Raw genomic sequence first — 24,452 nt, 5'->3', positions numbered from 1 at the left:
ATATTTAAGCACCAAGAAGAAACACGCACCTGCGTTCCCATGCACATAGAGCCTGTTCTCAGTAATATAATATATGCATTTATCAATATCCCTCTCCCTGTGGCCAAAATCCCTTCCACACACAAATGCGCTCGCTCACTCAGCTGTCTGTCAGCTTTCCGCTCCATCCTGACTTCCCAGAATCTCCCACAGGAGGTTGCCCGATGCAGGGACCCGGGAGCACGAAATGCGGGCAAGTGAGAAAAAATTCCTTTGCTCCAGTGATGTCCCAGTGCAGGAGGGAGTGACAGCGTGTGGGTTAGCTTTGTTCAGATAAATCAGAAAGTCACAGCGACGCACACGTGCTGCAGGGCTCTGTGCTGCTTTTGGGGGTTGCCTCCCACCCTGTCCTGCAGCTCAGCCCCCAGGAGGACAGTCCCTGCGGGTGGTGGCCACAAGCAGCACTGATGCTTTGCCAGGTCCCAGTGGGAGCACTTTTATTAAAAAAAATATTGATTTTTACCCAAAGCTGGGGAGAAAACACCTTGTGTGTCACACTGAGCGCTCAGCCTGGCCGGGACAGGCTTTGCAGCCCTCTGAGCCCCTTTTATTCACGGCCCCCTTTTGCCCTTTGCACCATGAATTCCATCCAGGCTCTGATTTCAGATGAGGCTTTGGGTGCGTCACCGCTCTCTGCACCCTCCTCCACCAGCTCTTTGCCCAAGGCCGGGTTTGGGGGCACGGACCTGGGCAGGAGCCGTGGCAGCCACCACACAGGGATGCGTGGCAAGATGCGGGATGCGCAGCAGGATGAGGGATGCGCGGCAGGATGCGGGAGTGAGCGCGGGGGGCGCGCTGCCTCCCTCCCGTCGCCAGGGCAACCGGCCTCCATCGCCTCCCACCCGTGGGGGACCCCCACAGCCCCCACTCGATGCAGGGGGCACGAGGCCCTCCCTGCCGCGGTGCTGGACTGCAGCATCCCCGCCTCCGCAGCGGGCTGGGGACGGCAGCGGGCGGGAGCGCACTTCCCTCGGCCACGGCCGGAGCAAGAGGAACGCCGCGAACCTGAAAGAGAAGGGAGAAGGGTATGTCGGGTGCTTTGTTTTGGATTGGCAAGTGGAGAGCATCAATCAGAAATTGGCTTTTATGTATATATGTATTTATTTATTCATATGGGAAAGCTTATTTACATGGCACAGGTGATGCAGGCGAGTGAGACTCGCCTGCATTCAAAACCGGAGAGCATGGTCTGTCTTTCACTTTAAAAGGTTCGGATCCTGCCGGTCATCTGATCCAGGTCAAGCAGGACTTTACCTCGCCAGCAGCCCCTGGAGCTCCTCACCAGTGCGGCTTGCAGCGCCCGCCGCTGCCCCTCAGCAGCGGGCTGGGGGGGTCTTTCAATCCCTGGAGGATTGAGAGGTAAAATATCTCCAGATTGCTTTCACGTTCTGCTTGCTTCCCCCGGCGGGGTTTAATGAAACCATTAGGATCTGTACAGGTTCCTTAAGGTGGAGGGTGGCCCAGGGTGCAACACTGCTGCCCTGAGGAGCACGCAGGGAGGGGACAGACAGGCTGGGGGGGCACGGGGGCCCTCGGCCACGATCTGAGGGGTTGGCAGGGGAGTGAGCCCCGCGTCCACCACACGCCGCAGCTCCCATCTCCTTCTCTCTGCCCTGCACCCTGCCTGCAGGCTGGCACCCGTCCCGCCGGTGTCCCCCCCCCCCCCATGGGCCACCCCCCAGCATGAGTGTCGACGCTGAGCAGCTGCCCCTCTGGGCCGCCTCCGAGGTGCCCCCCAACACCAGCACAGCCTCGGCAGAGGCTGGCAGGCTGCAGGGGCTGTCGGCGTGGGGTGGCAGGGCAGGCGAGATCGCCGGCATGGTGGTGATCCAGTGCATCTACGCCCTGGTGTGCCTGCTGGGGCTGCTGGGCAACTCGCTGGTGATCTTCGTCATCCTGCGTTACGCCAAGATGAAGACGGCCACCAACATCTACCTGCTCAACCTGGCCATTGCTGATGAGCTCTTCATGCTCAGCATCCCCTTCGTGGCCACCTCGGCCGCCCTGCACCATTGGCCCTTCGGCCGGGCGCTGTGCCGCACCGTGCTGGGTGTGGACGGGCTCAACATGTTCACCAGCGTCTTCTGCCTGACAGTGCTCAGCCTGGACCGCTACATCGCCGTGGTGCACCCGTTGCGGGCGGCCACCTACCGCCGCCCACGGGTGGCCAAGATGGTCAATGGGGGCGTGTGGCTCCTCTCCTTGCTGGTGGCCTCGCCCATCCCCATCTTCGCAGGCACGGCGACTACCCGCGACGGCCAGGCGGTGGCCTGCAACCTCCTGTGGCCGAGCCCAGCCTGGTCAGCTGCTTTCGTGGTCTACACCACCCTGCTGGGCTTCCTGCTGCCGGTGCTGGCCATGGGGCTGTGCTACCTGCTGATCGTGGGCAAGATGCGGGCGGTAGCACAGCGGGTGGGCTGGCAGCAGCGGCGGCGCTCCGAGGGCAAGCTGACACGCCTAGTGCTGATGGTGGTGGCCATGTTTGTGGTCTGCTGGATGCCTTTCTATGTGGTGCAGCTGGTGAACCTGCTGCTGCCTGGCCGCCTGGATGCCACGGTCAACAACGCCTCCCTCATCCTCAGCTACTCCAACAGCTGCGCCAACCCCATCCTCTATGGCTTCCTCTCAGAAAACTTCCGGCACTCCTTCCATGGCGTGCTGCGCCGCTGCCTCGACGCCAGCCTCTGCTGCTGCCACACCAAGGCGGGGGTCACCGAGGAGGAGGAGGAGGAGGAAGAGCCCCTCGACTACTGTGCCGTGCCCCGGGGTAACGACAAGGGCAAGGGCTGCATGTGCCCACCGCTGCCCTGCCAGCAGGAGCCTGCACACCCTGAGCCCTGCTGCAAGCCTGGCACCCTCCTGGCCAAGACCACCACCTTCTAGGGTGCCCTGCACTCAGCCTCCATCACCCTGGCAAAGGGGATCCCGGACGGAGAGGGGGCAAACCCCTTCAGCTCTGTCCCCATGGCTGCGCACCTGGGCGGGAGGACACCAGAGGGCAGCTGGTGCTTGGCTTTGCTGCGCAGGGTTTGTGCCGGCAGTGGCACCGGTTCTGCAGCCCGGATGCTGGCACCTCCCCTGGGACACGCATGGCCCCTCCATCCCCGCTGCGCTGCAGCTCCCTGCCCCTGTGGGGATGTGGTGACCAGGGGCCGCTGGAAACGCTGCATCCGAACTCTGCGATGGGGGACAATGCTTTGAGTTCTCCCACTGGTCTGGGGAGAAGACGTGGCCCTCTGTCAAACACAGAGGAGAGACCCCGAGCTCTTCCCATCCCCTGGCAGGCAGCGGGGACAGCCGCGGGGTGAGGATGTGCACAGCCAGGCCGTCTCCCCCTGGGGAAAAGCGGGGGCTGCTCTGCAGAACGACTTTGCTGATGACTTTGCTCCCACCCCTGCTTTTCGAGGCGCTAGGCTGGGGCGCCCCCCCGGTTCTCTGCGCTCTCCAGTAGTGCTGTGCAGTCCAATGAAATAAAAAGCCATAACGTTGGCCCGTCATACAGCTAACAGCCTCAGCTGAGTCATCATTGCTATCGCCCTCACCACCGAGGAGCCTTCGCTGTGGCCCCTTGACACCGGGCGAGTAATTGCGCTAATAGCCAGGTCCTGGCCTCGGGGGGGCTGCGGGAGGGCAGAGTTAGGCATGAGCCCCATGCCCAGGCTGCGGGGACACTTGCTGCCCATGGGGGACACAAGGCTGCTGTCACAGCAAGGATGCGCCCCGTCCCACATGCCTGGGCTCACCATTGCCACACAGGACCAAGCTGGCAAGCTGCTGCAGGGCTTCTATTCCTCACGGGGCAGAAAGTGGACTCGAGGAGCGGAGGTGATGGCAAAAAAAGGCACCTGCCAAATTTAACAGCAGCTTCAGCAGAAGCTTTAGCAGTTGCCAAGGAGTCCTGAGCTTACCTTCATCTATAAGGATAAACTTCAGGTCCCATAAACAGAAAATCCTCCCCCCCTAAAAATTCCCCAGGAAAAGGACTTTGGTAATGCAGGACCCAAATGGCACTTTCCACAAGAAAGCCTGGGAGACCGGAGCCCTGCTTGCTCCATTTGCTGCAGACAAGCATCGCCCTCAAGGGCATCTTGAGCACATAGCCATAGGAACTGAAGACCGGCGCTGGAGCTGCACCGACTGGGCTGCACTGAGGTAGCATTAAATTAGCCATTTCCAGCTTGTTTGGTTATAACTTTGTCCTTTTAACGTTATTCTTGTTCTCCACTATTTATGGCTCATTCCTTCTATTTTAATCCTGCTGGTGAAAAAACCAGGAGGGCGTGCTTTCAGCCCGAGTCTCTGCTAAGAGCCCGCAGCTCCTTTTTTGCTTTGTTGGAGCCTGTGGCCCCTGGAAAAGCTGCGAGATGTCGACTGCCAGGCGGGGAAGGCTGGGGAAGGGGAGAAAGAACAGCTCATTCCCAGATTTCTATAAACCAGACAGTAAAAGCTTTATTGGTCTACACACAAAATCACAACGTGATTGTGCATTGCGTAGGGTACATTTCCAATAAATAAATATTTACACACGTGCTGGGTCTATAAAACAGTGGGGTCAACCATTTACACGAGGAAAGCAACAGTTCACGCAGCGCGCAGCTGGTGTTTGTCTCAGTGATGGAGCTCCATCGCTGGGGGGCACAGCCCCTCCAGCCCTGACCCCAAACTCCCAGCCCCAAAACAGGGCCCAAAGCCCTCAGCACTGGCTCCACCGCTCACCACGGCACAGCTCCTGGACCCGCACCGCCAGCCCCAGCAGCACGGCCCCTGATCTCACCCCCCAGGAAAACCCCACAGAGCACTTTCCCTGGATCTTCCTCCAGCTCCATGTCGGATCCTGCTCCTGCAAACGCCACTAGGAAGTTTTGCCGTTGAACTTCGACATGAATTAGATTCAGCCCTGGACTAAAACTAAGGGGGAGGAAAAAAAAAAAAAAAAAAAAAAAACAGGAAAAAAGCTTGCGGACGGGAGGGGTGGGTTAAGTTGCTCTGTAACAAGCAGTTTAATCCAGCAGCGGCAGAAAACGATGGAAGACGTGCAGAGAACACAAGGCATGGTCTCATGGTGCTGAAAACGACCCTCCCTAGCACGGAAAAAATTACCCTGGCATTCTCAGTATCCCCTTTTAACCTCTGCACCCCCCAAAAGCCCCAAAATGGTAAGAGGGAAGAGAAATTAGCGTTCCCCCCTGCCCCATGATGACACCCAGCAGGGTGCCTGCTGCCCCTAGTGATTTTACTAGAAAAGTGCTCAGCTGCGCAGAGATACATACGCAAAAAATGGGGAAGAGAAAAAAAGCGATAAAATTTCTGCCGATGAGGGTGACGGGGGCACAGAGGGAAGGCAAAGTACTGACCAAATGACCCGTGCTCCTTCTCCCACCATTTATCAGTTTTAAAACACTAAACCAAATCTAGACAAAAGCTGGAGCATCCCAGCTCCTCTTCACCCTGGACAAGCCTTCATCCCCAGCCTGCAGCGCTCTCCGGCCAAGAAGAGGAAAAATTCAGGCGAGACGACCTCCCACAGCCCAAGGTCCTCAAGGCAGCTGCTGGGCGCGTGCTCTCACCCCGTGGCGAGGCGTATCGAGCTCAAGTCAGGTCCAAGCGGGGCTGTTCCTCCAGCAGAGCTCCCCTCTGGAGCCTCCCCGCCCGTGGGCTCAGGAAAGGGAGCAGAAATGGGAACCGCGCGGCAGCGTGCCCCGAGCCCTCCCCGCTCACTGCGGCACACGTTCACAAGAGCTGGCTGAAAAGCAGCACATATTTTTTGGCGGAGGGGGTGATCACAGCTTCTCCTGAATTCTCTTTATCATTACAAAACCGGGGGGGGGGGGGGGGAAGGGGAGTTGAAAATAAACTTTACCCAGTTCCAGTTCACCTCCCTCTCACTCCGTCCCACCCGGTCTCCCTACAGTTTCTGGCCAGAGGCGGCACAGCCCGTGGTCACCTGCTGAAGTCCCATCTCCTTCTCGTGGGGGCTGCCGCACTTGTAATCCATGGAGGCGGGTGGCCGGCAGCGCTTCTTGGCCAGGTGGTACCCAACGGCCAGCAGGACCAGGGCCGCACACAGGACGCCCATGGCAATGCCCACCAGTGCACCGGGATGCAGGTGCTCCATTTTTGGTGGGCCACGGCTGGGGACGGGCGTCCAGAGTTCAAAGTCTCCTGAGGAGCCCCCGCCATCCTCCGTCTGGGTTTCCTGGCAGTGGTTCCTGTCGACGAGCACATAGCCGTCAGAGCAGTGGCAGGCGTAGCTGCCGGGCTGGTTGGTGCAGTTGTGGTCGCAGAAGCCCATCTCGCACTCATCGATGTCAACGCAGAAGACCGTGTCGTTGCTGGAGGCCTCGTCCAGCACGAAGCCCTCTGGGCAGTAGCAGTAGCGGGTGTTCGAGCTGCACTCGGCTGGGCACTGGCTGCGGTTGCAGTACAGCACGCAGCGGGCGGGCTCCTGCGGGTGGACTGCATAGCCAGGCATGCAGCTGCAGCGGTAGCCGCCGGGCACATCCTCGCAGCGGTGCTCGCAGGGCGCCGCGTAGCAGCTGGAGACAGGCTGGCAGCGCCCCTCCACCATCTCGTAGCCGTGGTGGCAGCGGCACTCGAAGCCGCCCTCGGTGTTGATGCAGGCCTGCTCGCACAGCCCCGGCGACACGGCGCAGTCGTCCACGTCCTCGCAGCTGCTCTTGTCGGGGGCCAGCTGGTAGCCGGCCTCGCACATGCAGAGGAAGGTGTCGCCGTTGGGCACGCAGTGGTGCTGGCAGGGTGCCCCGGCGCAGGGCGAGGCGCAGCCGCGGCCGTCGGGGCCCAGCGCCTTGCCGGCGGGGCAGGAGCAGCTCGGCCGCCCCCCCGGCTCGGCGCAGCTCCCCTCGCAGCCGCCGCCGGCCAGGCGGCAGGGCCAGGCGCCGGGCTCGGCGCGGCCCCAGCGCAGCCCCCCGCCGCCGCCCGCGGCCGCGCAGCGCAGCTCCAGCCCCAGCGCCGGGATGAGCGCCGTGCTGCCGGGGGGCAGCGCCAGGAAGTCCCCGCCGCGGACGCCGAAGGGCGTGCGGTAGGCGGCGGGCAGCCCGTCTGCGGGCGGCAGGCGCGGGCAGCTGTCGGGATAGTTGTACTCGCAGAGGAAGCCGTCGGCCGGCTCCTCGCAGCCGCGCTCCTCCCAGCGCAGCTCCCGCGACACGGTGGCGCAGCGGCTGCCGCAGCTGCGCCCCGACGGCTGCCAGTTGGCGTAGTCGGTGCGGCTGTCGCCGGTCACCCACTGGAAGCCGCGCAGCCGCTGCGCCGGCTCGGTGCAGGGGGTGGCCAGCCGCAGCCCCAGCCACAGCCGCCCGCCGCGGTTCTGCAGCAGCAGCGCGATGGCGTCCTCGGCCACGGTGGAGCGCACTGTCATCAGGTGCCCGCCGTGCCGCTCGCAGGCGGCGCTGGCGGCGGCGAAGGGCAGCGGCGCCCAGAAGACGGCGAAGCAGTCGTGCTCCAGGCACTGCGCCCCCGACGGGGCGGCCTCCGCCGGCTCCGGCTCGCCCGGCGCCGGCCGCAGTCCGGCCAGCAGCGGCAGCAGCAGCAGCGGGAGCCGCCGCATGGCGGCCGGCCGGCACGGCAAATCTCTGGCATGGCCCCGCCGCCGCCCGCCGCTTTATAGGCGCCCCGGCCCGCCCGGCCGCCCGCCGCAGGAAGGAAGCGCCTCCGGGGACGGGCCCCGCCGCCGCCGCCGCCGCTGCGCCCAGGGATTGCGGCGGGGGCGGCCCCGGCTCTGAGTAAATCCCCGCCGCCCCCCGGCCCCGCCCGGCCCCCCCGCGCCGCAAGGCTCCGGGCAGGGCCCGCCCGGGCGTTCCCGCGGGATGGGGATGAGGTTGGGGGGGAAGGGGGCGGTGTGCGCCCCCTCGGGGGGAGGGCGGCAGGGCTGGGTGCCGCAGGGGTGGGCGGGGGAGGGAAGGAAAAGAGAAAAAAAGAAAAAAAGAGACAGAATAAAATAAAATAAATAAAATAAAATAAAATAAAAATAAAAATAAAATAAAATAAAATAAAATAAAATAAAATAAAATAAAATAAAATAAAATAAAATAAAATAAAATAATAAAGAAAAAGAAAAGAAAAAAGCAAAACAAGGAAAGAGAAAATGAAAAGAAAAAAGAAAAAAAAAAGAAAAGAGAACAGAAAAGACAGCAAATAATTTTTAAAAAGAAGAGAGCGTAAGGAGAAAAGAGACCCAAGGGGCGAAGGAGAAGAAGGAGCAGCACAGGGCAGCCAGGAGCTGCCAAGGAGCCCCCGGCACAGCAAGGCCAAGCTGGGAGGGGAGCAGTGGAGGCCCAGCAGCACCCAGGGAGCAGAATGAGGCCCTTCTAGCCCTGTGGGGATGGACAGACAAGCAGCGTGGGGACAGAGAGCCAGACAGGTGGCAGGGACAGCCAGCCAGGACCACGTCCAAGCAGTACAGGGAGAGCCATCGCTCCAGGCTCTGCAACAGCTTGGCCCCTTCCAGGTTCTTATCCTCGCAGGATCCACCTCTATGATCGGAACATGGCCAAGAGCAAAATAAAACTGAAAAGCAAACATCTAAAGCTTTGCCACTCAAGGAAATGGGCGTCCGACCTTTTTTTTCCCCAGTTTAAATAGCGGTGTTTTTCCTGGAAGGCTCAGCCACAGCAGTCAGCCCTGGGGACCCGTGCAGAGCCCCAGGGCCGTGCCGCCTCGCCCCGCTCCCTGCACGGAGGTTACTTCATTTATTTCATTTAGCATCACGGCTCGGCTCCCCAGACATCGTCTTTGCTCCCGGGGGGCCGGCGGCAGCAACTCCAGGTGGGGAAAAAGGGAAAGATGGGGGAAAGGCGTAATAGCTGTCATTAATAACCCTAATAACTGTAATCGGCTCCCTCCCTGTCCCAGGGTGACTCCCTTGCCCTGATTTCGTGGGACAGTCCAGTGCTTCAGAGCAGGACAAATCCGTCTGTGGGACCTCAAAAAGGAGTTCTGTCCAGCACCTACCGCTCCCTGGGTGAAATCACTCCTCCGACAGCAGCTCTGCTGCTCCTCACCTCTGCAGAAGGAGCAATCCCCCCTTTCCCAGAGCTGTCCTGGAGGGGGAATTGTCACTGACACTTGGTAATGCTGACTTTCCTTTGCTTTAATAAGAGCTTTTCCCCTGTTTTCATTTTGTGTGTCTTTTTTTTTTTTTTTTTCCCACTTCTGTGCCTAAACTCTCTTCTCCCTTCTCGTTCTATTTGTTTTGTTTTCAGAAGAAACACAGCAAAATAATGGGGAAGGGTCAGGGAAAACAACGGAAAAAGCAAAAAGACGAAATGTAATCAGTGAAAAAAAAAAAAAAAGAAAAGATTTCTGTGTTGTTGTTTTTTTAAGATATTATACGAACGTAAGTGTCACTTCAAACCCGCGTGATGAAGAGTGCTTTGAAGCGTTCCAGCAGGAGCTACAGCAGCGCCCAGGCAGTGCTCCCCCGAGCCACGGGGGGAGTGCCCGCGTCCCTTCCCGCAGCCAGCCGCAGGCCTGCCAGGAGCAGGGACACGTCCCCGGGGCAGGAGACATGAGGGCAAGCACGGTTTGATAACGCTTTTCTATCCCAATGGTCGTTTCCCTCCGGTGCCTCCAACCACCACAGGCGTTTGCTCATGTGGCCCCGACAGGCTGAGTCACGGACAGAGAAATGCCTTTCCTGCTGACATCCCACTTTTCCTTTATTAATCATGCTGCTCTGCCATTTAAAGTTATTGCAAGACTATTGCCGGCTGTCCGTTGTGATAACAGAAGGGAGACCTTTTGCATTACTCCAGCCTGAGTCATCTGAAATGTCACTGTCACCCCTCTGCCAGGGGGATGCTGACAGCGGGTATGTCCAGGGTGGCTGACCTGTGGTTACAGGGTACGTGATGTGGATCTTATTGGCTTGCTTGTTGGATTTGGGAAACGCGGCTCCTTCTCCAGCTTTGCCAAGCAGATTTTGCGTGTCTTGCAGAGAGAGGTGCAGCACGGCGTCAGGGGTGCAAAGCCATAAATCTGACTGCAAAAATGAGAGGATATTATGACAATATTTTTACCCTGCTAGCCTGCCTCAACTGGGGGCCCAGCCTCAGAAACAGGGATTTCAGATTTTGGAAAAAAAAAAACCTAAAGTATTTTTTGCCCTGAGAGGGCATGTGGCTGACCCCGATTGCACCCAGCCCGGCCATCCCACAACCAGCAGGGCACAGAGCACAGCTGCACCCAGGGCATTTAATTGGCTGCAGATCAGTTAAGAGAACTACTTAAGCTGGTTTTCTGCTTGGGCTGCTTTCCTTGTAATGGTGTTGGAGAAGGCAGGGTTGGGGAGGTCACATCACTTGGTGAGTGAAGGTTTTTTTGTTTGTTTTGTTTGTTTTTAATAGGGAAAATAACTTTTTTCTGCCTGTGTCTCTATTGCCTGTTGCAGCTGTATTTTCAGTGCAGGTGCAGGGGGCACACTTAGGAATGCTGGATTTTTATCCTCCAGCAAGGCTTTAGGAAATCCTGCCTGCTGATTGTGGAGAGAGCCCCCAAGCCTGCCCTGTGCCCACTTTCCAGGGGGACAGGGGCTGTGAAGAGCTGGGAAGTGCTTGGAGGGGCCAGGTGAGATCAGCAGCAGTGCCCCTTGCCTCTCTGTGGCTGTGCGTGTCCAGCTCCTGCTCCCCTGGGAGAAGACCAGCACTTCTTTCCTCTAGACTAAGACCTGAGGCTCCTGAATTTCTTTTATTTTAATGTCTTCCTGCCCTAAGCCAGTACAGGGGAATTAATTGGTGTCTTTCTTAAATGATGGTTCCCAGGCAGCTCAATGTACAGAGGACAAAGGCTTTTGAGCTCTTATGTGCTCAGCTGGACAAAGTTTGAGGTCCTAGGACTGGGGAAATATTGAGAGTTTTGTTTACGTGACTACATGACACTCTGAACCTCTGCTGTGAGCTTTCTGTTGAAACTTGCTTCATCTCAAGTGCTTGCACAGCAGCTGGAGCCACCTGAGGAGCACACTGGGTTTTTCTTCAGGAAAGCCCTCTCGTTCCTTCCCTACATTGTCACCAGCAGCACTCAGATCTCCTTGGCAAGGAACCAGCTTTGCTTACCAGCCTCAGAGGGGCTTCAAGGAGCCAAACGCCAAGAAGTATTTACAAAAAAAAAATAATAATAAAACAAGGAAATGAGCAGACATTTAAAACATTTGTTTTTGCAGTGTCTGACTGTATGGGACTTGAAGCAAGGCATGTGGTATTTTTGTAGATTATATTAATTTAACTCAATACCTTTTCTCTGAATTCCTCTGGTGGAGGCTTTTTTCTTGCAGCACGTTTCTTCATGAAATGGAAAAAAAAAATGTGCCGGGGGTGGCTGAATTACTGCACTGTGCTCCTTTCCTTTGGCTCAGGTGTGAAGCCCTTGTAGGAGGAACTCTGTGTCCTCTGCTCCTACACAACATGTACTGACCTCAGCTGCTCCTCAGCCATGCAAAATAAATTGCATTAATAGGACCATGCCTTATCCTCACGGGGCAATTCTGGGGCAGCCGGAGCAAGGCTGGACATGCTTCTTTATGGAGTGTGGAGGCACTGAACATCCACCACAACATGTAGTGTCCTTTTCTTGTTTATTTTTAAACACTACTTAAGGAAAATGCCAGTGAGTGGTCAAGGGCCACATGAATGTCACTGCAAGCATGGGTGATATTAGTGGTTTCCTGTGCTGTTGAGGTTTTTCCCCTGTCTTTTGAGTGTTAACCTTTACACTTTCAAGGCTGGCCTTTCCTTGGCAATGCAGAAGAGCAGATTTCTGCCCTCCTATAGAACAAGCTGAAAGCAGCAGCTTCGCATGGGGGCAGAGATCATCCTGGGACCTTGTTGGATGTGAAGCAGATGGGCCCTGCTCAGGGCAGCAGTGCTGGATGCTGCTTGGGGCCCAGCCACCCCAAAGTGGAGGAGATACCCACAAAAGGCTGAGATCCCACTGGCATGGCTGTGTGCCTGATGAGCGCCAACAGTGAGATGATTTGTTAGCACTGCTCTGTGCTGTAAGAAATTAATTACATGTACCAAGTGACTAGGTTTTTATGATATATGTATCAAAAATAATTGAAGACACATTCTGTTCAGACTTTATTTGGTGTTTCATCAGCAAAGTAGCAGTGTTATTCAATATGTGAGATAACCTTTTTCTTTTAGTTGAAGGCAACTGTATGGCTTTAGTGCTGTACCATTTCTGTATGGATGACAAAGTCAGTACTGATAGGCAATTCTCATGAAAGAAGAGGCACACCTTAATTCTGGACTCTAAAAATATAACAACACTTACAAACCATTTGATGCACTCAAAGCGTTTCGGACATGTTGGCTAGCCAGTCCTGCCATCTTGATGGCAAGACAGTTACAGGTCTTGCTGACCATTAAACCTCATTTATACAGATGGAATGATGATGCTGATCATCCCCTCTCTTCTGACTCTATGCTGGGGGTACAAAACTGTCTGATCCCGTTTCTATTTGCTTTAGCCAATGGTTTTCACCAGGCCCTGGATAACTCCCTGATGAGGACTGAAACATTCCTGCTGCTTTCACAGAGGAAAGCAGGCAGATGGAGGTTACCCAGGTGTAATGGCACATGGGGGAGGAAGCTACATCAGGAAATAATCTCACCTGAGAGAACCTGACCTAAACCTAGGCACAAATTAGTGTTTTCCCTCTGCTGGACCCACTACAACACTCCATTGGTAACACAGTACACACATCAGAATACAAAAGTCCGTAGCAGGAATCAGGATTATAGGTTTTACTGAGGGGGTTCTGTAATAAATAACTCTCAGATTTTTACCAGCTCTGAGTCTGTACTCATGCTTCCTCTTCCCTTTTTCAGGGTGGAATCAGTGTGCTACCTACAACAATTAATGGATACTGTAATTGAAAAATATGGCAGAAAAACTCCCAAGGCTATTAAGGTTTTGCAAACACCTCAGCTTTTGATCAAGCAAGCCAAGCAGTCCCCGAACTGTGGGGTGCATCGCTGTGACTGCCTCTTCCCCATGCAGACCCTGAGTCAGCATCGCCTGACCGTGCAGGCTTAATTTTATGTATGTAGGTTGTCCCACTGATTTCAGTAGGATTATTCATTTGCTTAATTTATTCATGTATTCCAAATGCTCTGCTGGCTTGTTGTCACAACAAAGACATGGTATGAATCTTTTGCAGGACTTCCAAGAATGCCACCGCTGCATTCACTACTTCTCTGAACCACTGTGCAGAGAAAAGGAAGCATGAACAGAACATTAAAAAAACATTTCTATCAGCTAGGAGCTACATTTTCCTGTTTTTTATTTTACAATGGAGAAATGAAGAATTAAAAACAGCAGGAAAGGGGTTTCTTCCACACACGGAAGAACAGGATGCAGGTCGCTGCCCACAGCAAAATCCTTTGTGTTCAGTTCCCATTTCTGTTGCAATTAAGCCTCAAGTATACAATAAAAACAGCAGAATCTTCAGGAAACTTATGTACCCTTCAAATCACATGCTTATTCTTTAACACCTTTTTGCCTTGTAGAGCGCTGGGTTGCTGCAGTACGTAAGGAAACTAGCTAGCCATGCTTGCCCTGAGAGATGTACTGCTGTTGAACCAAGGCAGTGTTTTGCAGTGATTCCGGTGCTCACTTGAGACTGTTTTCAAACCTACTGAGTTCCCTTTCCTCCAAGGGAGCAAGCCTACAGTTTGATCTCTAGTAAAGCATGGAGCAAGTCAGGAAAAATCTCCTGTCCTGTCTGGAGGCTGTACCATTGTTGCAGGCTGTGTGATGCCTCCCTCCTGCTCAGGTGAAAGGTGCTTGCTTGCATCAAGTCCCACCGAAACGAAGAGGACTGCTCCCGAAAGCACAGCAGTCAGGTCTTTGTGGTGCTGCAGCGGGTGCCTGCATTTCCCTGTGAGCTGGCAGAGAGGCCAGCAGCTCCTTCTGCCCTTGCTGCTTCACAGGGAATGCAAACCCAAAGGGAGACACACCTTCCCTCTGCTTTGCAGCACTGAAACAGACTGGGGAGCAGCTTTACCCTGAGAGAGCATTTGCTTTGAAGGGGAATTAGAAGCTTTATACATTAGTTAGCAAACATACAACATCCAGTGCATTGTTTACAGGGAGAAGAATGGAAAAAACATTCAGACTGGGCCCCACACAAGCTTAGCCCAAGCAATCAGGAACTAATCCTGCCCAAAAAATATGATACAACAGGAAAAGTCTGGTCTTTTGTCTGGCTGTGTTTGAAGGAGAGCATTGTTTTGTGTATTTTGCAAGTGTGTTTGCTCAGAATACACTGCAAATGGGTGAATGGTTCTTCCTAAATATAGTTTCTCCTACCTTTTTATCTTATGCTCTCTGTCTTGGCCCCTTGTCCAAAAGGCCTGATTATGCAGCTTTCCTGCAAGCTTGCACCTCTCAAGCTCAGCAAGGTGGTTAAGCTCCCATCCTTAGGGGGTCTGATGCTTTGGGAGGGAGCATCACTATCTCACTCCTCCAAACGCAGTGCTTCCACACAGGTGTGCGTACAGCTCTGGGGAGTGGTGTGGGGCTGAAGAGCTCCACTGCCCTTACAGTCCCTGCTCTGCTGGAGGAGGTTTCTGCTGCTGGAGTTCTAAAAAGTTTAATTCAATTACTTGATTACTTCTGTAATTACATTTTAGAAGGAAAAAAGAAAAGGAAAAAAACCATCAACAACAAAAACTAGCTGCTTGTGGCTGCAGTTACCGATTCTTGCCTTCGTAAAACACTTAAGAATTTTAAACCCGTTTCAATGAGAACAAGGGGAAGATGGGGGTTGAACAGCAGATTTCTGTTGCAGTGTAGAGAAGGTGGGGGGGTACAGTAGCATTTTTTTTTTTTTTGGAATGACAAAAGATTGGGAGGGCAGCAGGGAAACTGCTGCTTTTGCATGCCTGCATTTTAAATATAAGCAGGGGAGACCAAATGACACAGGAAATTAATTGCTTTTCCTTTGGAAGCCAAATCAACATTTCACATTTGATATTTTTAAGCCCAGTTAGGTTTTGCAGAGCTGAAGAGCAACCTGGGCAGGTAATTGCAACCCCATCCCATCTAAACCTGTCTATTCCCTATTAACCCTTTACTTCAAGGAGCAGAGGTTTATAAATCAGCTAATGTTCCAGACCTTTTGCCGTAAGGAATGATTTTGGCTGCCTTCATATCTGTGCATCTGACTCCCAGACCTGCCTTTTCTGAGAGAGAATCAGGTCCTGCCTTCTCTGAAGCCCCAAGACTGGCTTTCAGACGTGAAGGCACTCAAAATCATCTTGGACAGATAGCATCACCCCTCTCCTTCCCCCCCCTTTTTTTTCCCCTTTGCAAAACACGCTCCTTGCCACTTGCAGCTCCACATTCCCGCTCCCCTGGAGGCGCGGGCGCTGTTACCTGCGCTCGCTGCCCGCCCCGCCATGGCTCTCCGGCTGCTCGGGCACCCAGCAGTAGTTGTCCGCTGCACTTTTGGCTGGCTGCTTCTCCCGCTTGGCTGCCCTCTTCCTGCAGGCCAGCATGACCAGGGCAAAGGCCAACAGCACCAGGATGGCCACCAGGCTGCCCAGGATGTAGTAGAGGAGCAGCCGGGGGCCGTCGGCACCATGCTCGGGGCTGTGATCCGACCCCAGTGCTGTGGGGGCTGGCAGCATCATCCTGCTAGGAGTGGCAGAAGGGCTGCGAGTGCTCGTGGTCCACGGCGCGCCTGCTGTTTGGAGGATGCTGGTGGTCTCTGGGGTGCCTGCAGGCTCCTCTCTGGCTGTGGGGGTGGCACGGCAGCCATGTCCATCCTCCTGTGGGAGGAAGCCAGGCGGGCAGAGGCACTCAAAGCTCCCAGGCAGGTTGCGGCAGGGCCCAGGGCAGGGGTTCCGCAGGCACTCGTCCACATCCAGGCAGGTGTCACCACCAGGCTGGTAGCCAGGTCGGCAGGCGCACTGGAAGGAGCCGGGGAGGTTGAGGCAGAGCTGGGGGCAGGTGCCAGGCTGGGCGCACTCATCCTCATCGTGGCAGTGGCGGCCACCCGGCCCTGTCAGCCGGTAGCCAGGCTGGCAGGTGCAGGTGAAGCTGCCGGCCGTGTTGTGGCACTCATGCTGGCAGGGCCCCTCCAGGCACTCATCCACATCCAGGCAGCGGCGGCCGTCGGGTGCCAGGACATAGCCGGTCTCACAGATGCACTCAAAGCCTCCCGGCCGGGGCTGGCAGGACCCCTGGCAGGGGTTGGAGTGGCAGGCGTCCTCCAGCAGGCAAGAGGCCATGTCGGGGCCCAAGATGTAGCCAGGCTGGCAAGTGCATCGCAGGGGCTGCCCCGGCTCTTCCAGGCACAGCTGCTGGCAGCCTCCATTGCTGTGGGCGCAGCTGGCAGGGCAGAGGGGCCCGGGGGGGTGCCAGGCGAAGCCGCCCCCCTCCAGCGGCCCCTTGCAGAGGGTGAAGGCTGGGCCCTTGGCCCCCTCGCACACCGCCTCCGCCAGCGTGCCAAAGGGGGCTGCCGCCAGCCGGGGGCTGCGCACCCCAAAGGGTGTCACGTAGCTGACCCGGCCAGGGCCCCCCAGCCACAGGGGCCCGCACATCCCCTGGAAGCTGAACTTGCAGAGGAAGGCAGGCAGCGTGGCACGGCAGGAGCGGTCGACCCAGCCCAGGGTCCTGTCAGGGCCTGCGGGCTGCAGGGTGACACAGCGGGTGCTGAGGCAGGTGACCTGGGGCTCAGCCAGCCAGGCCGAGTAGTTGCCGGGCTCCCCTCCGGCCACCCAGGTGAAGCCCCGCAGCGGCTCCTGGGGCTGCATGCAGTGGCCGCGCTCCAGCCGCAGCCCGATCCAGGCTGCGCCGGCTGCGCTGGCTGCCATCAGCTGCCCCAGCCGCTCAGCCTCGGCCGCGCTGCCCACCGGAGCCAGGTTACCGCCGTTGTGTCGGCAGCGCTCCTGGGCGCCGTTCCAGCCCAGCTCATCCCGGTGCAGCGTGTAGCAGGCGGTGCCGGCGCAGAGCACCTCGACGTTCTCGCTCCGTGCCACCGGCAGCGGCGGCGGCAGCAGCAGCAGCAGCAACAGCAGGGCCGCAGCCATCCTGCCGGTTGGACGGATGGACGGACACTGCCTCACATCCCCTCAGCTCGCCAAGCTCACCCCGCACGCATCCTGTGCTGCCGGGGCTCCTATTTATCACCGGAGGCTACTGCTTCCTGTAGTGTGGCCGCGCCGCTCACTGCTTGTTGGACACAGCTGGGATGTTTGCCTCCGTTTCTTCTCTTCTCCTCCAGCGATGCAGGCTGCTCATTCCCATTTCAGACGTTTCACTGCAAAGGGGCTTTCTTTATTTTGGCCGGTGCTGCTTTTCTGTATGAGAAAGTAGCCTACATCCTGCTTTTTTTGGTTTTGGAGGGCTTACTCTACTCACTCACCCAGTAGATAATTTTTCTAATCCCTAATAGGGCCTTGTAGTTTTCAACCATGCATTTGCTGAAAGCAGGGAAAAAAAACAAGCCGTGGGATCTCTCACTGTCTGCCTATGAAAGAGACTGAATATTTGGCGCAATGTCTCATGAGCAGACTAAATTTCCAACGTGTTTTTCCCCTCTTGGTGCGCTTTAAATAGCTGGACGAGCCCTGGATTAGGAGCTGGGTCATGAGAACATCCAGGCTGCCAGGAGGGAGCCAAGCCGCTTGCCTGCACTGAACCCGCTCCCAAGACGAGGAAGCACTGCAGTGGCCTCAGGCTCTGGGCGAGCATCGCTGCTGCCGCGCTCCACCTTAACAACTCCTCACTTGACCTCGAACCCAGTGCAGGGCAGAAAATCAGCTGGGTTTTGTTGGTGTCAGCAGCTCTGCAGAAGGCTGTCAATTACAGGACAAAGATGTTAATGTAGTGTGCTGTAATGTTTAAACAGACACATCACTTTTAAAATTATTATTATTATTATTATATTTTTATTTTTTTTTATTTTTGCTGCAAACTGTCCTTTTAAAGCCGATTCCTGCCTGCTGCATTTCAGTTAGAGCAGTGTCTGCACCGAGGTCAAGATGGTGACAGCATTACAGGCAGTGGAGATGAGTAATGGCCCATCCCAAAGAAGATCTGCACAAGAGCCTCTCCAGACACAGGGCTCCTTTCACTTTCCCTTCAGTGTTTGGAGATCCCTGGATGAAGATGAACGGGCTGAGAAGGCTCGACAACAGCTGATAGAGGGTTCGTATGCATCGAGCAACATGGGACAGTTTATTTGCACAATCATCAAACGTATGGTACACAAGAAGGTGGAATAACAAAAGAGCAAAGCTCTAATGAGGAGCAGAGTGTCTTGGCACATGAAGAAGCTGCCACCGGAGGCAAGGAAAAAGCAGTGTGTTAAGCAGAGGTGGAATGAGAAACAGCTGCAATCGGGGATGTCCTCATGCCTGCCACCCCTCACGGCGAGTTGGGGGCACCCTCACAGGCCTTGGTTGGGGCTGAAGAGCAGTTGTCTCCAGGATGGCTGGTCCCCTCAACAGCCACCCACCTGTCTGCATTCCCACACTCCCCTCTGTGAGCTTTCTTCTCTCAGCTGCTGATGCAGATCTTAACCTCTAGGCCTGCAACTCTGTCTCATCTTTTCTTGCTTAGTGGGCATCCGTAATTATCATTAGTTCCATGTTCTTTCCAGCACTCTTGTTGTTTGTTAATTTTTTTATGTGCTGAGTTAGCAAAGTAACCCAGTAGTCAGATACAGCAATCAAACTGAGGAACAAAACCAAGAAAGCTCATTTTTCACTTCCCCCTTTCATACCTTAAATATGAAAGTTTCCAAAAACCTAAAGACTACAGATTTCTATTCTTGTTGCCCATGAACAACATCCCTGAAGGACACATGGGTGCTGGAGTACTTGTGCTGACTTTCAGACCTTGAAGGTTGCCAAGATTTTCAGTCCAAAGGAGAGGTCTGCAGCTGGAGTCCCTTCACCAAGATCTCATGACACCTACGGTTGGGCCAGCACTGGATGGCGTTAACTGACTTCACTGAGCAAAGGGAAAAGTGTCTTGTAGATAAAGGAGGTGTTCCTCCTGACTCTTCTGGCCAAGTAAGATGCAGAGGACAGAGGAAAGAGGAGCACACAGAGAAAAATGAGTTTATATCTGGTGTTAATGTGGTTGGTGGCTTCCTGCTGGAGAAGAAGCACCTGGCTGCTGGCAGCGGGCCCTTATCTGCCCATTTTTCTCCTCACTTTGGCCAAGCCAGGTCCTGGAGACCACGAGGAGGGAGATATGAAAGAAGAGCCGCTCAGTGCTCTGCGCTGGGCTTCTCTGCCTCGGGCAGGTTGTCAGATAAAGTGTTAAAACTAGTGGGAATGAGGCAAGGAAGTGCAGGACAGACAGGACAGGACAGACTGACAGGAAAGGGCGCCAGGCCAAGAGGGGAGGAAATTCGACCCAGGCCCTTTGCCACTTCCCAGCGGTCCGATCCGCAGCTAGCACTTGCAAGCTATGGAGCCTTTTGGTTCAGCGGCCAAACCCCAGCACTGGCTTGGGAGGAGAAAATACTTTGATGCCATCTAGAATTGTTTTTATTCAGAATTTCCTACTGGAAGAAATGGGAGAAATTCTCTTTCAAATTATACAAAATAACAGTGCTCAACACAAAAGCATTTCCTTTCTGTTTCACCAGAACATATCTTTGCTTTTATGAAAACACGCCTAGTGTTTTCTCTCCCCAGCTGACACAGTCAGACTGAGTGCTCAATCTACAATTTATTTTAGTCAACCCATGCAACCCAGCAATTTTTGTCAAGATCCATGGACAAAAAATGTCCAGTTGTCACTCCAGCTCCTCTGAACACTTTCCAGCTGGGGTTATGGACGAAACCAGAAGTATTTAGACATCCCACGAGGGATTATGTTTCAGGGGTTATCCCAGCAGACTGATCAATCGCTGGTGATGTTTTTGTTACGCTGGGCATGTGGTGCAATCAGGGATAAGATGTGGAATCAGGGTCCCTGTGTGATGGATGAGATCAAATCTGTGGCGTCAGATCCTTTCCTTTAACTTGCAAGAATACAGGTAATATTCTTTTCCACTGGCTTTTTGTTTTTCAATAAATGTTTGGCTGCTCCTGACAGAGTTGTTTACAGGCTGGTTGCAATTTCAGGAACAGGAAGCTCCCCCCCTCCACTCCCCGGCACTTTTAAGTGAGATCTTCATCTGCAAAGCTTATGTTAATATTTTTACCCACAGATTTGGCAGGAGAGTAGAATTGGTAACTTAAAAACACATCGTGCTTCTATTGAGTTTATTAAATAAACCGTATTTATTAAATACACCATATTTATTAAATTTTCTTCTCAGTTGGGCTGATGTTCCCATCTGAAAAGCAAGAAAAGACCTGGTTCTAAATTAAAAAGGGTTTGGTTTCTCAACCCCCTCAGCTGAATAAGTCTATAAACCCCCATCTGGGCTACTAATCAAAACCAAATTATCTTTTTAAGAGCAGAAATCCTGCCCGACGGCATGCTGCACGTAAAAATACATCAGCCCGCTGGAGGATCTGGTTAAAAGACGTTTCTCAGAGGCCAAAGAAGGAAATGTATACCATCTGATTGACATCAGCACCAAGTGTTTGTGCAAGCAGCTCAAGGCTAGGACAAAGAACAATGGCCCTGGGGGCAGGGGGACACCTGCACCAGTAGCAGCCTGAGAAGAATAGGAGGAACTGGGCTTCCTCTGGGGGCGTCCTCAAGGACATTGCCACAGAGCAGCGTGAAGCAAGCAGTGCCGGCCCCTGGAGAGGTGCATGCAGGTTTTGGGGGCTTGCAGTAACGCCTTATTGGATTAACGTGAAATGAGGATATGAATATCCAAGTAAGATCTGTGTCATCTACTTTTAAAGTAAGAAAATCTTACTGCCTGGAACATTTTCCAGCTGAACATTTTCTGGGGATGATGCTTAGTGGCTGGTGATGGTAGTCCCTTGCTAATAAGCAGGAATTAGCAAGGCTGCAGCAAAAACAAAAACTACCAGGAAAAAGAGGTTGCTGTATTTAGTTTCTAGCTATCATCTGGATTACATTAATGGTAATAATAGGTACATTGGCTTGTATGCCTGGCAGTCAGGTAAAAAAGAGTAGTGATTTTTGGTAAGGTTCTCGTATAATGGATGGGTTCCCGCATAATAGATGGGCTCCAAAAATAGTGTCTTCTGATTTTTCCTATGGCTGACTGGCTGGCTTGGTCTGTCCACATGTACGTCGTCTTTCTGCTGAAATTTTAGCATCTCTCGGGGAAAAAATAGCAGTAGCTCCCTCCCGTCCTGCCTTGCAAAAGGCTGGGCTGTTTGTTACAGACAGATGATTTCCCTGGTTTCCTTCCCTTCCTATTTTTGAAAATGAGATAGAGCGTTAGCTTTGCACTTGATCTGGAAGGTCACTTCTCAGTTATGTGGGGGGAACACAGACTCTCAAAACGTGAATTCTTACAGCTGCACATTAGGAAGTCACAAGGTGTTACTCTGTTCTTTGTTCAGCAACCCAAACCCAGCTGTTTCTGAGCCAAGACCACCTAGCTGCAGGAGGCAGGTGAGCGTTGTGAGGCACAGGGGGGTTCCCCGCTCCATCCTGCTCTGCCCCGCGTGCCAGGCACCTTGCACCCAGGCTGCCCTCCCCCTGCCAGCTCCTGCTGGGACACCAGCGCTGGGAGCTGGCGTGCAGAGCGTGGTGCTTTGGCCAAACTCGTGGAGACCCTGGAGTTATTTAAAAATGCCTGGAAGGAAGTAGAGAAGCAAACAACATTGAATACAAGGGGGAAACAACAACATAAAGAAAAAACAGTTCCAAAACCTGGAGCGTAATGGGACAACAGATCAGTGACTCCCTCCAGAAAGGCTTTGCAAACAGCAGCGAGCACCAGTGCTGCTAGCAGGAAACATCCACACCGCCAGGCTGTGAGCAAACGAGGCATCACCCTGGCAGAAGGCTGCCTTGTCCTTGCACCCCTCATCACAAGCCCTAGAGGAAGTCACCCAGCATTGGTTTGGGGGAGGAGAGTGTGGTCGCAGTGGGGCTTGGTGCCATCACGTACCCGCCGTTGCAATACTTGTTTTCACAGGAAACCTATACCCTCTGAAGTTATCAGCTATTTACACACCCATTATGGTATTGCACACACAAGCACATGCCTATTTATATACACATTTATAAACATTATTTTACATATTTTTATCAGCAAGTGTATTAGGATTCCCTTCGTGGTGCGGGAGGTTACCCTAATCACACTGGGGAATATCACATCGCGCTCTGCAGATCCTCCCAGGATTTATGCGTGGGCCTTTGCACAGAGGAAGAAAAGTGCTCCCTGTGAATAAACCTAACAAAGTTTATAAGAAAAATCAATGCAAAGATTTTGCATTCTTTGGTGGTAATCATTCAGAATTATTTTTCTAAGCCCTTATTTTAGTGCTGCTAGCTTGTTAAGTGACTGTAGCAAAGAAATGGCCTCAGCATGAGAGGAAAGGATGCGCTTCCACTTTGCTTTCAGTCATCAAGCCAGCCAGGAAGGCTTGGGAAGTGGTAATGCTGCGGGTGTTCCCCGCTGTGCCAGCAGAGATGCTGCAAAAAGTGGATGCTGATGGCAGGAGGAGGAGGCTGAGCAGGCAGCTGGCACCAGGCATGAGCTGCAGCCCCTTTATCCTGGGGTGCAGCTGCTGCCCACGTCCAGGGACATCGAAGGGACCACATCTGGCTGTGCAAACAGCGGTTGCAGGGATCAGCATGCTTCTGAGCTGCGAGTGTTGCAGATAAGCTGCTATCAGTAGCCTACTTGAAAGGCAGCCCCACGAGGAGAGCACTTCCCAATCCCACAAACCTCTCAGTGCCTCCATCTGCCCCCCTGGCCGGAAAGAAACAGTGCGCGGTGCGAAGCTGGGCATTGTGATGTGCACTCCTATTTATTTGTCCTCCATTTGCCTTTGTGCTACAGAAAATGCCTTCCATCAGAGCTCCAACGCTGAGACAGAGAGTGTTCGTGTTGGGGTATGGACACTCAAAACCTAACCAGGGGTTTCAGCAGGAAAGCAGTTTGGCAGCATTTCAGCTGATGGAAAGCGTGAGGCCAGCTCTTGCGTCCTGCAAATGCGGTGGGTTTTTCAGTCTCTGCTAGCTTGGGAATGGAGCTGTTCATGGGCAAAGGCAGGAGGTAGCCATGGAGTAAGGGACAATGTGGCCACCTTCCACCTGTGCCACCCTTTTGGAAAGGAAGAGCTGCAGCACGTGCTGCCTTCACGGGTGGGTTTTCGTGTCCAGGAATGTGTTATTCCCCTTCTCCGGAGGAAAGCATTTGCAAAGTTCACTGCAGAAAGTGGCCGCCTTTGCCAGAGCAAATTGAAATCATGTTGAAGATGACACTGACATTGAAATGTTGCTGCAATTATGCAAGCTGGCCCAGACACACTGCTATGTCATAATAATGAAGATCAGTTGTTTATGCACAAGAGGGAGGCATCAGGGAGCCTCTTCCCTGGCTGAGAATTGCTGTGCCAAAGAGCAAACAGCTCCTCTGCCTGTGGCACCTCCAGGACCCTGTCCTCATGCCACGGTCTTCCCAGAAAGTACCTCACAAGGCCAAGGACGATAAAAGTCCCAGCACCTCTGTTTGTTGGTTTTTCTGCTTTTTTGGGTCAAGCAGCAATGAAAACCTCCCGAGTAGTGATTGGTCCAAAGGTGCCAGGCCTCACAACACTCTCCTCTCTCCTATATTTTAATGACATGGGTTACAGATCTAAACTCTGCCTTCTGCAAAACTGCCCAAAACACAAATCCCACACCCAGATAACGCTCACATCACGTAAGCACTTGTACAAATAGTCTTACTTCATTCAGCTGCGGCTCTAACAAACCTTTGGAGATTCAGACACAAAAAAAAAATTCACCAAAGTGCTGTGCTGTTGATTTATGAGACAGAGGGTGTTTGGGTTACAGCTATGAGCATGTTGGTGGTCTTAGGGAAAAGAGAGTGGGGTTTGCTTTGGAGAGAGGGTGGGAGGATGCCGAGACCTCGCAGTTCTCTGCTGCAGCACGGTGGCCAGCGTGCTGCTGCGCCTTCCTCCCTGGCTTTATTCTCTCTGAACCCCACTGCCATCACCATTTAGGAGAGGTACTATGCTTGTTCAGGCAAGGTGTGTGCTGTGTGAGCTGCAGATGAGGCTGCTGATTTTAGCATTTGCTTTCCAAAGTGGTGAGTTTTGTGGGTTTTCCCTCTTGTGGCTGACTTGTGGCTTACTACCAACTGGTGATACTTGCACGGAGTGACTGGGCGTGCCCTCCTCTTCTGATAACAGGGGGAATCACATCCCTTTTGCTAACAGCTCAAGAAACCCGCAGCCTTTTCAAGCAGAAAATCACCGAGCTCTCTGCATCGCTGCTTTGAGTGCTGTGTATTCAGGGCTACCATTAGACAGTGGTGA

At 53.9% G+C, this 24,452-nt stretch overlaps 3 protein-coding genes and 1 long non-coding RNA gene across 6 annotated transcripts; 2 read left to right on the top strand and 2 right to left on the bottom strand.

Annotated features, from left to right (window-relative positions):
* The first annotated feature begins 273 nt into the window (after window positions 1-273).
* SSTR4 (somatostatin receptor 4) lies at window positions 274-4,508 on the top strand. 2 transcript variants are annotated; one of them, XM_080586103.1, is made up of 2 exons: window positions 274-1,064; window positions 1,248-4,508. In XM_080586103.1, exon 2 carries the CDS (start codon window positions 1,723-1,725, stop codon window positions 2,920-2,922), a length of 1,200 nt encoding a protein of 399 aa, XP_080442229.1. In that variant the 5' UTR covers window positions 274-1,064; window positions 1,248-1,722; the 3' UTR covers window positions 2,923-4,508. The 2 variants fall into 2 exon arrangements, with proteins under 2 accessions (XP_080442229.1, XP_080442230.1); XM_080586104.1 differs by having other exon boundaries at window positions 274-1,398; window positions 1,670-4,508.
* THBD (thrombomodulin) lies at window positions 4,463-7,744 on the bottom strand. The gene has a single exon (XM_080586101.1). It carries the CDS (start codon window positions 7,601-7,603, stop codon window positions 5,945-5,947), a length of 1,659 nt encoding a protein of 552 aa, XP_080442227.1. The 5' UTR covers window positions 7,604-7,744; the 3' UTR covers window positions 4,463-5,944.
* A 464-nt stretch (window positions 7,745-8,208) lies between these two features.
* Window positions 8,209-24,360, top strand: LOC308192497. 2 transcript variants are annotated; one of them, XR_013948843.1, is made up of 3 exons: window positions 8,209-10,358; window positions 17,623-20,059; window positions 20,490-24,360. It is a non-coding gene; the product is annotated as an uncharacterized lncRNA (long non-coding RNA). The 2 variants fall into 2 exon arrangements; XR_013948844.1 differs by having other exon boundaries at window positions 20,485-24,360.
* CD93 (CD93 molecule) lies at window positions 12,119-17,527 on the bottom strand. The gene has a single exon (XM_080586100.1). The coding sequence runs from the start codon at window positions 17,091-17,093 to the stop codon at window positions 15,432-15,434; it is 1,662 nt and encodes a 553-aa protein (XP_080442226.1). The 5' UTR covers window positions 17,094-17,527; the 3' UTR covers window positions 12,119-15,431.
* Window positions 24,361-24,452: the final 92 nt, after the last annotated feature.

This window comes from Anser brachyrhynchus, assembly GCF_964034855.1.
Source record: "Anser brachyrhynchus genome assembly, chromosome: 3".
In the NCBI taxonomy this organism is placed as follows: domain Eukaryota; kingdom Metazoa; phylum Chordata; class Aves; order Anseriformes; family Anatidae; genus Anser; species Anser brachyrhynchus.
The sequence above is the reverse complement of the archived record's forward strand: the minus strand, read 5'-3'. Positions and strand labels throughout refer to the sequence as shown.

What these genes read in the sequence shown, in the direction of transcription:
- SSTR4 (XM_080586103.1), top strand. Translation starts at nt 1,723, where the DNA reads ATGAGTGTCGACGCTGAGCAGCTGCCCCTCTGGGCCGCCTCCGAGGTG.
- THBD (XM_080586101.1), bottom strand. Translation starts at nt 7,603, where the DNA reads ATGCGGCGGCTCCCGCTGCTGCTGCTGCCGCTGCTGGCCGGACTGCGG.
- CD93 (XM_080586100.1), bottom strand. Translation starts at nt 17,093, where the DNA reads ATGGCTGCGGCCCTGCTGTTGCTGCTGCTGCTGCTGCCGCCGCCGCTG.